Here is a 12182-nt window from a genome sequence, read left to right on the forward strand (position 1 = left end):
TGATTTAATAAGTCTTGTCATAGTTACTCCAAAAAGGAATTGAAAAAAAAAATAATTAAAAATCTAAAAAATATAAGTAATGCCAAAAGGAAAGCAAGCACCTGCCAAAGGAGCAAAAGCCTCAACTAAAACTACAAAAGATAATAAAGAAGAGAAACAAAAGGGGTGTACTAAAATCAAAGTTAGACACATTTTGTGTGAAAAGCAATCAAAGATTCTTGAGGCACTTGCCAAGCTTGACGAAGGAAAACCATTTAGTCAAGTTGCTACTGAATATAGCGAAGATAAAGCAAATCAAGGAGGAAGTCTTGGATGGGTAATTCGAGGACAAATGTGTGGAGCATTTCAAGATGTTGCCTTTAATGCGCCAGTGGGTAAATACACTCAACCATTTAAAACGCCATTTGGATATCACATTGTTTTAGTTGAAGAAAGAAAATAAGAAACTGGTTAAGAAATATTTTTTATTCTTTTGATAAATTATGAGAATAAATTACTATAACAAAACTGATAGTTTATTGAGGAGAATAATTATTTTGAGTAAATCCTTGAAGGTTATAATATTGGGAATAATTAGGAGGAACCATTACATTAGCACTTTGGTGGACGTAATTAACTTGGCCATTTGGTAATACAACCGGTATAGTAGCCGTAATGTTTGGTTGAATAGCAGAATGTAAGAAGTCCATTGATAATATTTGAGCACGTAATTGGTCATCTACAGTTTGGAGTTGGGCCGTGGTATTTACAGAAACAACAGGTGTTGAAGAGGTAGGGATATTAGGAGAAGTTGACTGAGACGGAGCTGGTGATTTAACAGGATTTCTTCCTTTTCCAATACCAAGGATTTTTTTTCTTGTAGTCACATCTAATTTATCAATTGAATATCTTAAACCTTCTCTTGTAAAATATCTATAATTATCATAAATAAAATTTACAACTTTATCTGTAGAATTTAATGACATTTCTCTTAATAAACAACCAACTCCTAATTGTACAAATCGTTCACTACTTTTTACACAAGTTGAGCATATTTCAAGACATGTACTTTCTTTTTTATTTGCAAAGTTTACATAGATAACACAACATGCTCTCATTCTCCATATTTTTCCACAGTCTTTCCATTTATATATTCTCTGAAAATAATCCTCATGTGACCGAAGAAATTGAGTAACTACTTTATTTGCTAATGCATCACAAATCATCCAGTCATTAATGTCATTATCAAATATTCGTTCTAAATCACTAAGATGACCCTCATTTAATGATGAAATATTTTTTGATAAAGTCAAAATTCCAACCCTTTTCTCTTCAGGAGAGTGCAACGCCAAAAAACGATAAGAAAAATAAATTTGCATTGCTGGTGAGTATGACTGAAGAGTAGATGCATAAAAAGAATCAAAAAGAGTTTGAATTTGAGCTGACTTCATACTATACTGAGAAGGTGTTTTTGATTGTGAATTTTGCATTAAAATATTTTGTAATGAAGCAATGACATTATTGTGTGGAATGTACATTAATTTTCCAGAAATTCTAACGATATGGAAATCTGTATTAATAGGTTGAGGTGATTGCATATTACAAATATTTTTTATGTTTTTTTTTCTGGTTTATTTTCATATTTTTTGAAAATTATAATTGGAAATAATACAATAAATAAATAATAAAATAAGTCACTTACATGGTTTTAGGAGAATAAACTGATATATGAAGAATCACTGATGATATCAAATCTACAACACAGATCATATGATAAAATGAGTAATGAACAGAAACCCCTTCAACAAATGCATGAACTATAAACATAGTAAAATAAAAGAAACAAATTAAAATAATTGCTTTAACCATTGGTCTAAAATAATATAATATACAATCAAATAGAAACACCATTAAATAAGCAACAAGACATCCATAAAAAATTTGATTTACTGTTGCATATCCATGAATTAGAATATGCCCAATACATATAGTTCCAGAAAGTATATATAACATTAATATGATATATGTTGTTGAATGATAAATACATTTTTGTTTATAACGAATATAATTTTGACAATTACATGAATATCTACATGAAAATGGACCGAGGCTTTGATAAAAAATTTGATATGAATTTTGAGTGTATGTTGGAAATTGTAGTTGTAGGGTAATTATTGATTGAGTGGCTTGAGGGTATAAATCATTTGAATTTAAGAGCCTAATGAAAATGAGAAAGAAATAAACTATTGCATATGAATATCCATTTACTCCATTTAATGTTTCTCTATCTTTACTACAAGTAGTATCTTCAAGATAAATATTAAGAAATGAAATTATAAAAGATCCAATTCGATGAATAATATATGAAGTAGTGAGATCAACAAAAAATGGAATAACAATAACAAGCTTCCCTTTTATTAATCTGAAGATTGATAAGATTGGTAAAAGAAAACCTGATAACATAGCAACTGAATGTATTTCCATAAGTCCTGTTGTATCACTTGTTCTATTACCTAAACATAAACGATTCTTTTGTTCAATACAAAATGTGATATAACATATTGAAATGAACACAATATAAATAAAAGGTGCATTTGATATGAACAATCGAAACATATTGATTTTGATTTCTTTTAATTTTTCTCTTTTTTAATCAAAAATAGAAATTTTTATTTTTTAACTAAAAATTAAATAATAGAATATCCTTTCATTTTAAACAATCTCATGAATCAATATCTATTTAAACAAACTTTTTCAGAGGATTATCAATGAAAAAGAATTTTGACTTTAAAAGGGATAGACTTAGAAATGAACAAAAATTATCTTCAAGGAGCGATGAATTTGTCCCCCATGTTAATGAAATAGACAATTCAAATGATACAGTTTCAATATACATGACTGAACATATATTAAGAAGAATTAAATTGTTATATCCTCATTTATGGTATGATGATATTTGTTGTGTTCATACAGTTTGTAATAACGAATTCACTAATAAATCAACAAAGGAATTAGTTGTGATGCTAAAAGTTTTTGATTTATTTGTTAAGTCTGAGGAATGGTATTTTATTAAGACTAAAGAAGAAGTTATTGAATTATCAACCTATCCAGAGTTTGAGATAATTCGTAATAATATCATCGATCTCTTGAATTATAACGTTGTACCAGAACAACTAATAGGTACTATTATTAACGAAAACATGACATTAGGAATGAGCGTTCAATGTTACAAACAATTAACTAATAAATATAAACACATTACCTCTTTAATTAAAGGGATAGATGATTATTATGATGACTTGAATAAATATGCTCAACATGAAATTAATGAAATTCACCAAATCGATTGGTATTTCTCTTCAACTTATCCAAATAAGAATCGTTTGAATAATTCCGAGGAAGACTTACTACTAAAAAGTATTGAAAAAGAAAAAAAGGTACTAGATGGTTTATTGAATGAATGTAATTGTATTCAAAAAAAATTACGAGAAAAATATAGTTTAGATACTGAACTAGTTATAGACAAGAAACTCCTCAAAGAAATTGAAGAAAAGCAAATTGAAATTAATAACAAGGATCAAATGATATCTCAAGAACTAAAACATAACTCTTATTTATGGATTCATCATTTAGAAAATGAAAAGAAATATTGTGGTGAATGTAAAGAAAGAATAATTAATAAAATAAGTCAACTAAAAGAACAACTAAAAGACGATTTTAAAAGAGAAGAAATAAGAACAGCCCCATTAATTCAAAGTGTTGAAAACCTAAAATACCTTAATTGGTGCCTCAAAGAGACATACGATTTATTAACTGGGTTGGATAGTAAAACCAATACATTTTTTGAACAAGAAAAATCAGACTTAAAAAGCCAAACACTTGATACTATTCAAAATTCTTTTAAGTCTATTAATTCATTACTTGATGAAGTTGATCAACAACAAGAAGAGATATTAACAAATTTAAACTCTTTATGTTAACCACTCTTAAATATTGAAATAAAGAATGGTTTTGTCATTTTTTTGAACAAAAAAATTTTTCTTAAATTATTTTTTTTCTAATTTCTTTTGGGTTAGTCTCTTCGTGTATCACTTTTTTAATAAAAGTTCTTGTATTAAGTTATAGTTTCATGAATTATTGACTATAAATTATTTTGATAAAAGTTTGGTATTTTTTAATACTAAAAATAGAATATTCAAATGTTTTTTTTTATTAATTAAAAAACTATTGAAAATAACTAATAAATTTTTTAGAAAAAAAAGAAAATTTTCATTTAAAATTGTATGTCTACAGTATCATCAAACACCACGACTAAAGTTATTATCCGTTCTCTTATTGCATTGTATGCTAATCAAGCACAAGTATTTACATCACCAACATACACTTCAAAGCGTTGTTTTGAAGAATCATTAAATATGACATTGACTAGCCAACAAGTTCTTTTTTATGAATGCCCAAAGAAGTCATTATTATCATTAACAAGAAAGTCAAATGAAGGACAAATTGTTGGAAAAATTTCATTAATACACACAAAAGTTCAAGATAATTTAGATGAGTCTTCAAAAGATAGAGGTAAAACATTGTTGTTGATTGAAACACTTGACTTCCGTCAACGAACTTTTGTTATCCTCTTTTCTGATAAAACAGAACGAAATGAATGGAAAAATTTAATTAAAAATTATATTATAACAGCAAAGAAAAAAAAGGTTCTTGGAATTGATTTAAAAGAACTTCGTCAAGCCTCAGGAGAAGAAATCCCTCCACTATTACTTGTTTGTATTGATACTATTAAAGAACATCCAAACGATATAATTGAAACCTTACCTCCATACCAAGTTCAAGAACTTATTAATTCAATTAATAATAATAATGAAATTAAAAACATGACTGCTTCAGTTGCATGGACTATATTGAAACTATTTCTTATGTCATTACCAACACCATTACTTCATCCTATTTCTTCTTTTTTATCAATTAATCCAATTAATATTGAGTTAGTTGAAAAGAGTATTAGGATGCTTCCAATAGAACAAAGACTACTGCTAGATAAAATACTTGAAATGTTTGTGTATCTTAACAATGTAGATCCTGTAAAATATGCTCCTCATTCTATTGCACATTCATTTGCTTTATACCTTGGATGGGTCAAAACAGAAGCTATACCATCAACAATTTATGATATTGTTGAATTTCTTATCACTCAATATCATCACATTTTTAACTTAGAATTAGGTCAACAAAAACGATTGTCAAAGTCATTTACAAATAGTGAACAAACAAATAAGTTTATCCTAATAAACAAAACTGATCCAAGAAAATGTACTTCATTTACAGATAGAGAGGATATTGCATTTAGAGAATTAGGTGCTCCAAGTAATGAAAGAGATATACCCTCAAAAGAAACTGACGTTCCATTAACAATCATTTTTGAAAATCTTTCTAAATAAATATTGTTGAATTCAACAACTCAAAACTGCAATTTAGCCTATTTTCTTGTTTAAACAATTCAATTAAAAGGTTTTACATTCAACAAATCTCATTTCTCTACATGAAATAAAAGAATTTAGACTTCTATTACTCATAAATTCAATCAATAACTCTCTTGTTGTAATATCAAATGTATACATTTTAACACGACTCACTTCTTTTGCTAAAGAAACAAGCCCTAACTCATTAATTTCTTGTGGGACATGCTATAATTGATAAGGTTTTGACAAAACGCATTGATGCTAAACAATAACAAACAATAGATGCAAAGACATGATTTTTAGTAGTTAGTGCCTGTTCAACATCATCATTACTTGAACTTAAATTTGAATCTTCAAAGAACTCAAATTCTCCTTCTTTTTTATCAAAAGTTTTAATATCATCATCAGTAGTTGTAATAATCCCAGATGCTTGTATATCTTTAGAAGTGTCAGTTCTTTCTTGTATAACTCTTACATTGTTGAGTAACTGAACATCAAATTTGTTATCATCTAATATTATTTCTTTAATTAATTGTTTTCTCTGGAATTTTTTTCTTTTGTTTTCCTCCAGTTCACCATAAAATTCACGTTCTGGGTATTGTGTTTGTTTGTCACTTGGTCTAGAATGAGACCTATTATGACTCCCAATTCCTCTTCTTGAGTAATGAACATCTCTTCTTGGATAACAATTTATTTCCTCAACTCCTGAACTAACTATATGATAATTTTCGTTGTGTTTTTTGGTAGTATTATAATTTGTTGATCTTTCAGCGTCAAAGATTTTTTTTGTGATATAACCATTGATGTTACTTCCTTTTTTAATTTCTTCTCTCAGATTTTTGATGTCTTGAAAACAAAAATATTCCTTCTTTTCTAAAACAGAGGGGTCTTTCAATTTTTTATAAGCATTTACGAGTAGTAACTTAATATAATCAAGTTGTTGAAAAGAGAAATATTGTTTATCAATATCAGTTTCCATTATCCTTTTTTTAATTAACGAGACAAACGACTCTATAAAAATAAGTGTGTTTTTAAAATAATCACTTTCATGACAAACTTAAATTGGTTTTATTATTAATCCTCACAAAAATTTCTTCAAAAAGATCAACAAACGTTTTATGTTTGGTGAATTCTGGAGTCATAAATGTATACATAATAGTATAAATGTTATAGTGATGATTTCTATCATCTAATATTTGGTGTAATAAAGAAATAGAATAACTAAATGTTGGTTTAGAATTGTCTAAAACCCAATGCTCTGTGTATCGATATCCAAAACCATCTAAATAACGTTCACAGTAATGTTCTTTTTCTGGAGAGCTCATTTGATCAACAGATACATAAGGAATAGAAGCTCTGTAATAATCTTTTAGTCTAGTAACAGCCTGAAACAATGACTGTGGACAATTAAGTAATCTTACACTGAGTATATTCAACATTATAAATACACTTCCATAATTGTATTTATCTTCTACAAATCTAAATTTGTTTTGAAAAAGGTCAATAACAAGAAACATAATATTTTCATCAGTAATTCCGTAATACAAAATATCTGATAATATTAAGTGAAGTTGCTGTAATATTAGATTTTATTATTAACACATTTTAGTTATAAGAAAAATCTTTTTGGTTGTCAAACAAACATAAACACCTTCGTTGTTTAATACACAATTATAACAATACTTTGAAAATAATCGAATGTTATTCTATTAAATAAATATCTGACTTCTTTAATTATTAAATCAATAAACAAACAACCACCTTAGAAGTAATAATTGTATGTTCATCTTTAACATCAGAAAGTGGTCCTGATGGTTTCATTTATTAGTTATTAACAAGTTTCTTATGAAAAAAAGAAACGAAGCTACAGTGATAATTAGCTTTTTTTTATATTTTTACTATACAAATGAAAATAAATAAAAAAATCTAAAATTTATTTTTTTCCTTTTTAATGTATTATGATTTTCTTTTATGTTTTTGTCTCTTCTTTTATTTTCTCATCTATTTAATATATGATATTGTAATACTTCTGTATTTTTGAGTATTTACAAATGCATAATAAAACTCTAACTTCTTAGATATTAGGGGGAATTGTGAATAAAATTGGTGAAGATGAGAAATAAGTAAAGAAACTAAATAAATATCTTCTTTAATAATTTGGTAATCCCCACGAATAAGAGAAGCTGCCTGAGGAATATTTTCTATGTATTCATTTTTTTTCATCCAGTCAATTACGTAATAAATATAGTCGTTTGGAAATACTGTTGGGTATCTTTGATAAAGGAATGGAAGTAATTCTTGTAATTGGACATCTATTTCTGAAGAATAAACATCAAATATTTCAGTAGAAACATACAATCTCGTCAAAGCAATATAAACAACACAACAACAATCAATACATTGAACTACAATTGGAGATACTTTACTAACATTAATGCTGGTCATTATTTCTCTAGGTAGATTTGATGAAGAAACTGACAAATACCATGGCACATATTGCTCTATCTGTTGTTGGCATAATTTATTTAAATTTCTTTCGAATTTTTGTATCTGATCTTGAGACAATATTGCTTTTAATTGGTTAATGTCATTTATTTCACCAGACTCAATTTTTCTTAGAAGCATATCATCAATATCTTTAGTGTCATACTTTTCTGTGTCTACTTTGCCATCTTTTTGAAGAACATCTTTAAATGATTGAATCTCATCTTCTTTAATTTTAAATTTCATTAATTGGTTAATCTCATTACTACTAAATGAATTAAAACAACTTCCATTGTTGTGTGTTTGATAGCATTTCACAGAACAAACTCCTTGATGACAACGAGGGCAAACGTAATGACTATCCTTTTTATCAACACAACATATTTTTTCTATGTATTTCTTAGTCATTTATAAAAAACAAGTTTTACTTTTTTTATTTTAGAAAACATTAGAATATAATAATTAGTGAATCATTTATGAAATTCTTATTTATTTAACTCAACATAACAAAGAAAATAAAACACTAAAAACCAAATTATATTTAAGGTAAATACAATAGGCTTGTTTGATAAATTCTAATTATGAAAAAACAACGTCATATTAACTTTCTCTTCTTTGAAAAAGATTTTCAAATTAAATTTGGTTCAATTGAATGTTAAGATAAGAAAGAAATACTTAATTTCAGAAATAGTTTGACTCTTAATAATTTTTTTTTGTTTGTAGAATTTATTTTGATATGATAAAATAACGCGTTAAAGGAGTTGAAAAAATCATTCAAAGTTAAGAGGTTTAAATAAAAATAATAGTCAAATAATTTAACACTTCAACACACACTTACTATTACTTAATTCTGTTCATTCAACACACTAAAAATTAGTATGAATATTATTTATACAAGTTTATTGTATATTAAAAAGGTTATTTTTTCAAAGAACTTATCTGAACATATTGAAATAAAAAATAGAACATAAAAAGAAAATGTCTTCTTCAACAGAAAAAAAAACAATTGTAAAAAGGAAAGAAAAAAGGAGAAAAAAAAAGAACTGAATAAGAAAATAGTATGAATATAGGAAGAGATAATAAATCACTTGATGAACAAGTTAAAACACGTCTGTTGCAAATTTCTTCATTGAGGACAGAACGAAGAAAGAAATTTCAAAATGAAAAGAGAGTAATTGATCTTGGAGAAAATACTCCAATCAAATCAACTCGACCAATAGAACAATTACTTTCGTTATTAAACGAAGGGATTAAAAACGAAAATCAAGAGCTTAAAATTCAAGTATTGAAGGAATTATGTTATGTAACTCGAAATTGGAAAAATGATACAATCACTGTAGATAAAGTTATGGACGTAACAATGACACTACGTCCATTATTACAACAAACTAATTTAACATTTCCAGAAATAAAATATTCAATTCATATATTTACTAATATCTCTGCATTATCTGAAGGACTACTTAATCCATTGATTACTGGAGGAATATTAACAATTATGGGATATTATTTAAAAGATTCAAATTCAGAAATTGTTTCAATGGCTTTGTCATTCTTTTCAAATTTAATTATTGAATCAAAAGAACTTACAACAATAGTGTTTCAAATGGGATTTATAGAAATAATGACAAGAATTAATCAACAACCAATGACAAGTGTAGCATTGCAAAATTCTTATGCATGGTGTTTTTGTAATATATGTCGTTCTGTTTCAAAACAATATAATATTGATTTTATTCGTAATATAATACCAATACAATTACTTGAAAAAGAATCAAGTGAATCTGCAATAGCTGATAGTTGTTGGGGAATATATACAATATCAAGAAATTTACAACAATTTAATTTATTAGTAGAATCTCATGTATTTGAATTATTATTCAAACTATTAAGAAAAAAGAATACTTTAATCATTATACCTATACTTAAAATACTTGAGGCTTATTCTTATGAAGATGAGAGATATTTTAATCATTTTATTAAGCATGACATTTTCTCGTATATTAAATCAATTATTGCAAGTCCACAAACAAACGATAATGTATTAAAACAATGTACATTCATTGCTTCAAATCTTGTTGTTTCCGATTCATTTAAAAAACTCTTAATAAATAATGGAATAGTACCAATGCTCATTCAAAAATATATAATTCTAAGTGATGAATCAAAAAATAATATTAAATGGATGTTAATTAATATCCTTGTAATGGCAGACGATCAAGAAGTATTTTTCCTTTGTCAAATGGATCAATTATTTTATATCTTTGCAGACTTTGATAATAGAGATGACAGACTAGTACAATTGTATTTATCTTCTTTAATTAAAATTTGTTGTGTTGGTGCTTCACTTGCACAAAATGGTGAAAATGTTTATGTAGAAAAGTTGATAGAAGCAGGAACTAAGAGGTGTGTTGAGGTTTACATCAACCATCATGACCCAGAAACATCAAAAATGGCTGCTGTAGTATTGAGGTTCTTCCTCGACACAGAATCAGAATCTAGTTTAGATATGGAATCTGCTTATTAATTTTTTTGTTATTCATAACATTTGTATTTTTAAAGAAAAAATAAAACGAAACTCTGAAAAATGTTTCTTAATTATTCATTTGATGAAATAACTATTGAGAAACAATAATCTAAAGACCTCTCTTATTCCATCTAAATTTAACTATTAAAAATTATTATTTATTAATTATTAAAATAAACTATATTTTAACCCTTTGAATATCAAAAGAAAAGAAAACAATAAACGATTGAAAAGTAATAAGAAAATTAGCTTAAAACTAATAGAGTTAGAAGAAATGAATATAAAAATTGGTAAGATAAAGAAAGGGAAGGGATAGGAAAAAAAAGATGAAATCAAAAAAAAAATAAAAAATAAAAATAGAGATTAACCAAAAAGGAAAAAATACAAAATGAAAAGAATGAGATCGAGAACTAATATCTCAAGGAATGGCAACAAATCCAGAACAATCAATAGCTAGTGATGCAGTATGTCAAAGTCAATCCGATTTACCGCAAGTCGTTACTGTAGATAGTTTCAGAAAAGTAAAATTAATTGGAATGGGAAATGTTGGAAGAGTATATCTTGTTCAGTTGAAAGGAACAAATCATTACTTTGCAATGAAAATACTTATTAAAAAACAAATGGAAGAAAGAAATAAAACTAACCGTGTTACAACAGAAAGAGAAATTCTTTTAACAACTAGACATCCATTTATTGTTCATTTGTATTGGTCTTTTGCTACTGAAACATGTTTCTATTTCATTATGGACTACTGTTCTGGAGGTGACTTTTATCATACATTAAAAGAAACCCCACATAGATGTCTTCAAGAAGAAACTGCAAAATTTTATTTGGCTGAAGTTTTATTAGCCTTAGAATATTTACACTTAAATGGTATTATATATAGAGATTTAAAACCTGAAAATGTATTGTTAAATGGAAACGGTCATATTATGTTATCTGATTTTGATTTAAGTAAGACTGGCCCTTCTAAAGGATCTACTATGTCTCAGGCTCTTCTTAATGTTAAAGAACAATTTAAAAAAGAACCATCTTTTATCACAAATTCTTTTGTTGGAACTGCAGAGTATTTAGCACCTGAAGTTATTGTTGGTTATGGTCATTCAGGGTCAGTTGATTGGTGGACATTTGGTATATTCATGTATGAAATTCTTTATGGAAGAACACCCTTCTTTTCAAGAAATAGAGACCAAGTCTTTTCTCAAATTCTTGATGGTGAAGTCCTTTTCCCGAAAAATTGGACATATCCAGTTTCTTCAAGTGCTCGTGATTTAATTAAAAAGTTACTTGTAACTGATCCTGAACGTCGTTTAGGTACAAAAAAAGGTGCTGAAGAAATTAAATCACATAAGTTCTTTAGGAGTGTTAAATTTCAATTAATTAGAAATATTCCACCCCCTATTGTTCCTGAGGTTAATGGTCCAGAAGATACACATCATTTTAACGACTTAAAGGATGATGGTGAAATTGAAAAACTAGAAGAACTTGCTAAGAACACTCAACCAACATTAGTCACTCCTCAACAACCTCAAGACAAAGCACCAGCCCAGATCATTCTTGGTGATACCCTTCCAAAGTAATTTCTGAATTAATTATTTTTTCTATATTTTAATTATAAATTTACTAAATTTCTTTATGTTTTAATTTTTAATCAATAAACATCATTACTAAAAATTTTATTTATTAGAATTATTCACAAAAATGTAATTATTATATTACTTGGT

At 26.8% G+C, this 12182-nt stretch overlaps 10 protein-coding genes across 10 annotated transcripts; 5 read left to right on the plus strand and 5 right to left on the minus strand.

The window, feature by feature from the left end:
* Nucleotides 1-79: 79 nt before the first annotated feature.
* Nucleotides 80-442, plus strand: ENU1_000320 (peptidyl-prolyl cis-trans isomerase, putative; the record flags this gene model as incomplete). Its single annotated transcript, XM_008856393.1, has 1 exon — nucleotides 80-442. One exon carries the CDS (start codon nucleotides 80-82, stop codon nucleotides 440-442), a length of 363 nt encoding a protein of 120 aa, XP_008854615.1.
* Nucleotides 443-515: 73 nt separating this feature from the next.
* Nucleotides 516-1577, minus strand: ENU1_000330 (hypothetical protein; the record flags this gene model as incomplete). The annotated part of the gene is made up of 1 exon (XM_008856394.1): nucleotides 516-1577. One exon carries the CDS (start codon nucleotides 1575-1577, stop codon nucleotides 516-518), a length of 1062 nt encoding a protein of 353 aa, XP_008854616.1.
* A 100-nt stretch (nucleotides 1578-1677) lies between these two features.
* On the minus strand, nucleotides 1678-2595 carry ENU1_000340 (hypothetical protein; the record flags this gene model as incomplete). The annotated part of the gene is made up of 1 exon (XM_008856395.1): nucleotides 1678-2595. The coding sequence occupies one exon, from the start codon at nucleotides 2593-2595 to the stop codon at nucleotides 1678-1680; it is 918 nt and encodes a 305-aa protein (XP_008854617.1).
* Nucleotides 2596-2747: 152 nt separating this feature from the next.
* ENU1_000350 (hypothetical protein) lies at nucleotides 2748-3959 on the plus strand (the record flags this gene model as incomplete). Its single annotated transcript, XM_008856396.1, has 1 exon — nucleotides 2748-3959. One exon carries the CDS (start codon nucleotides 2748-2750, stop codon nucleotides 3957-3959), a length of 1212 nt encoding a protein of 403 aa, XP_008854618.1.
* Nucleotides 3960-4262: 303 nt separating this feature from the next.
* On the plus strand, nucleotides 4263-5426 carry ENU1_000360 (RhoGAP domain containing protein; the record flags this gene model as incomplete). Its single annotated transcript, XM_008856397.1, has 1 exon — nucleotides 4263-5426. One exon carries the CDS (start codon nucleotides 4263-4265, stop codon nucleotides 5424-5426), a length of 1164 nt encoding a protein of 387 aa, XP_008854619.1.
* Nucleotides 5427-5489: 63 nt separating this feature from the next.
* ENU1_000370 (hypothetical protein) lies at nucleotides 5490-6426 on the minus strand (the record flags this gene model as incomplete). The annotated part of the gene is made up of 2 exons (XM_008856398.1): nucleotides 5490-5672; nucleotides 5725-6426. 2 exons carry the CDS (start codon nucleotides 6424-6426, stop codon nucleotides 5490-5492), a joined length of 885 nt encoding a protein of 294 aa, XP_008854620.1.
* Nucleotides 6427-6493: 67 nt separating this feature from the next.
* On the minus strand, nucleotides 6494-7268 carry ENU1_000380 (hypothetical protein; the record flags this gene model as incomplete). Its single annotated transcript, XM_008856399.1, has 2 exons — nucleotides 6494-7021; nucleotides 7203-7268. The coding sequence occupies 2 exons, from the start codon at nucleotides 7266-7268 to the stop codon at nucleotides 6494-6496; spliced, it is 594 nt and encodes a 197-aa protein (XP_008854621.1).
* Nucleotides 7269-7448: 180 nt separating this feature from the next.
* ENU1_000390 (hypothetical protein) lies at nucleotides 7449-8339 on the minus strand (the record flags this gene model as incomplete). Its single annotated transcript, XM_008856400.1, has 1 exon — nucleotides 7449-8339. The coding sequence occupies one exon, from the start codon at nucleotides 8337-8339 to the stop codon at nucleotides 7449-7451; it is 891 nt and encodes a 296-aa protein (XP_008854622.1).
* Nucleotides 8340-8991: 652 nt separating this feature from the next.
* ENU1_000400 (importin alpha, putative) lies at nucleotides 8992-10458 on the plus strand (the record flags this gene model as incomplete). The annotated part of the gene is made up of 1 exon (XM_008856401.1): nucleotides 8992-10458. The coding sequence occupies one exon, from the start codon at nucleotides 8992-8994 to the stop codon at nucleotides 10456-10458; it is 1467 nt and encodes a 488-aa protein (XP_008854623.1).
* A 425-nt stretch (nucleotides 10459-10883) lies between these two features.
* On the plus strand, nucleotides 10884-12038 carry ENU1_000410 (protein kinase, putative; the record flags this gene model as incomplete). The annotated part of the gene is made up of 1 exon (XM_008856402.1): nucleotides 10884-12038. The coding sequence occupies one exon, from the start codon at nucleotides 10884-10886 to the stop codon at nucleotides 12036-12038; it is 1155 nt and encodes a 384-aa protein (XP_008854624.1).
* Nucleotides 12039-12182: the final 144 nt, after the last annotated feature.

Source organism: Entamoeba nuttalli, assembly GCF_000257125.1.
Source record: "Entamoeba nuttalli P19 unplaced genomic scaffold asmbl_1873, whole genome shotgun sequence".
NCBI lineage: Eukaryota > Evosea > Mastigamoebida > Endamoebidae > Entamoeba > Entamoeba nuttalli.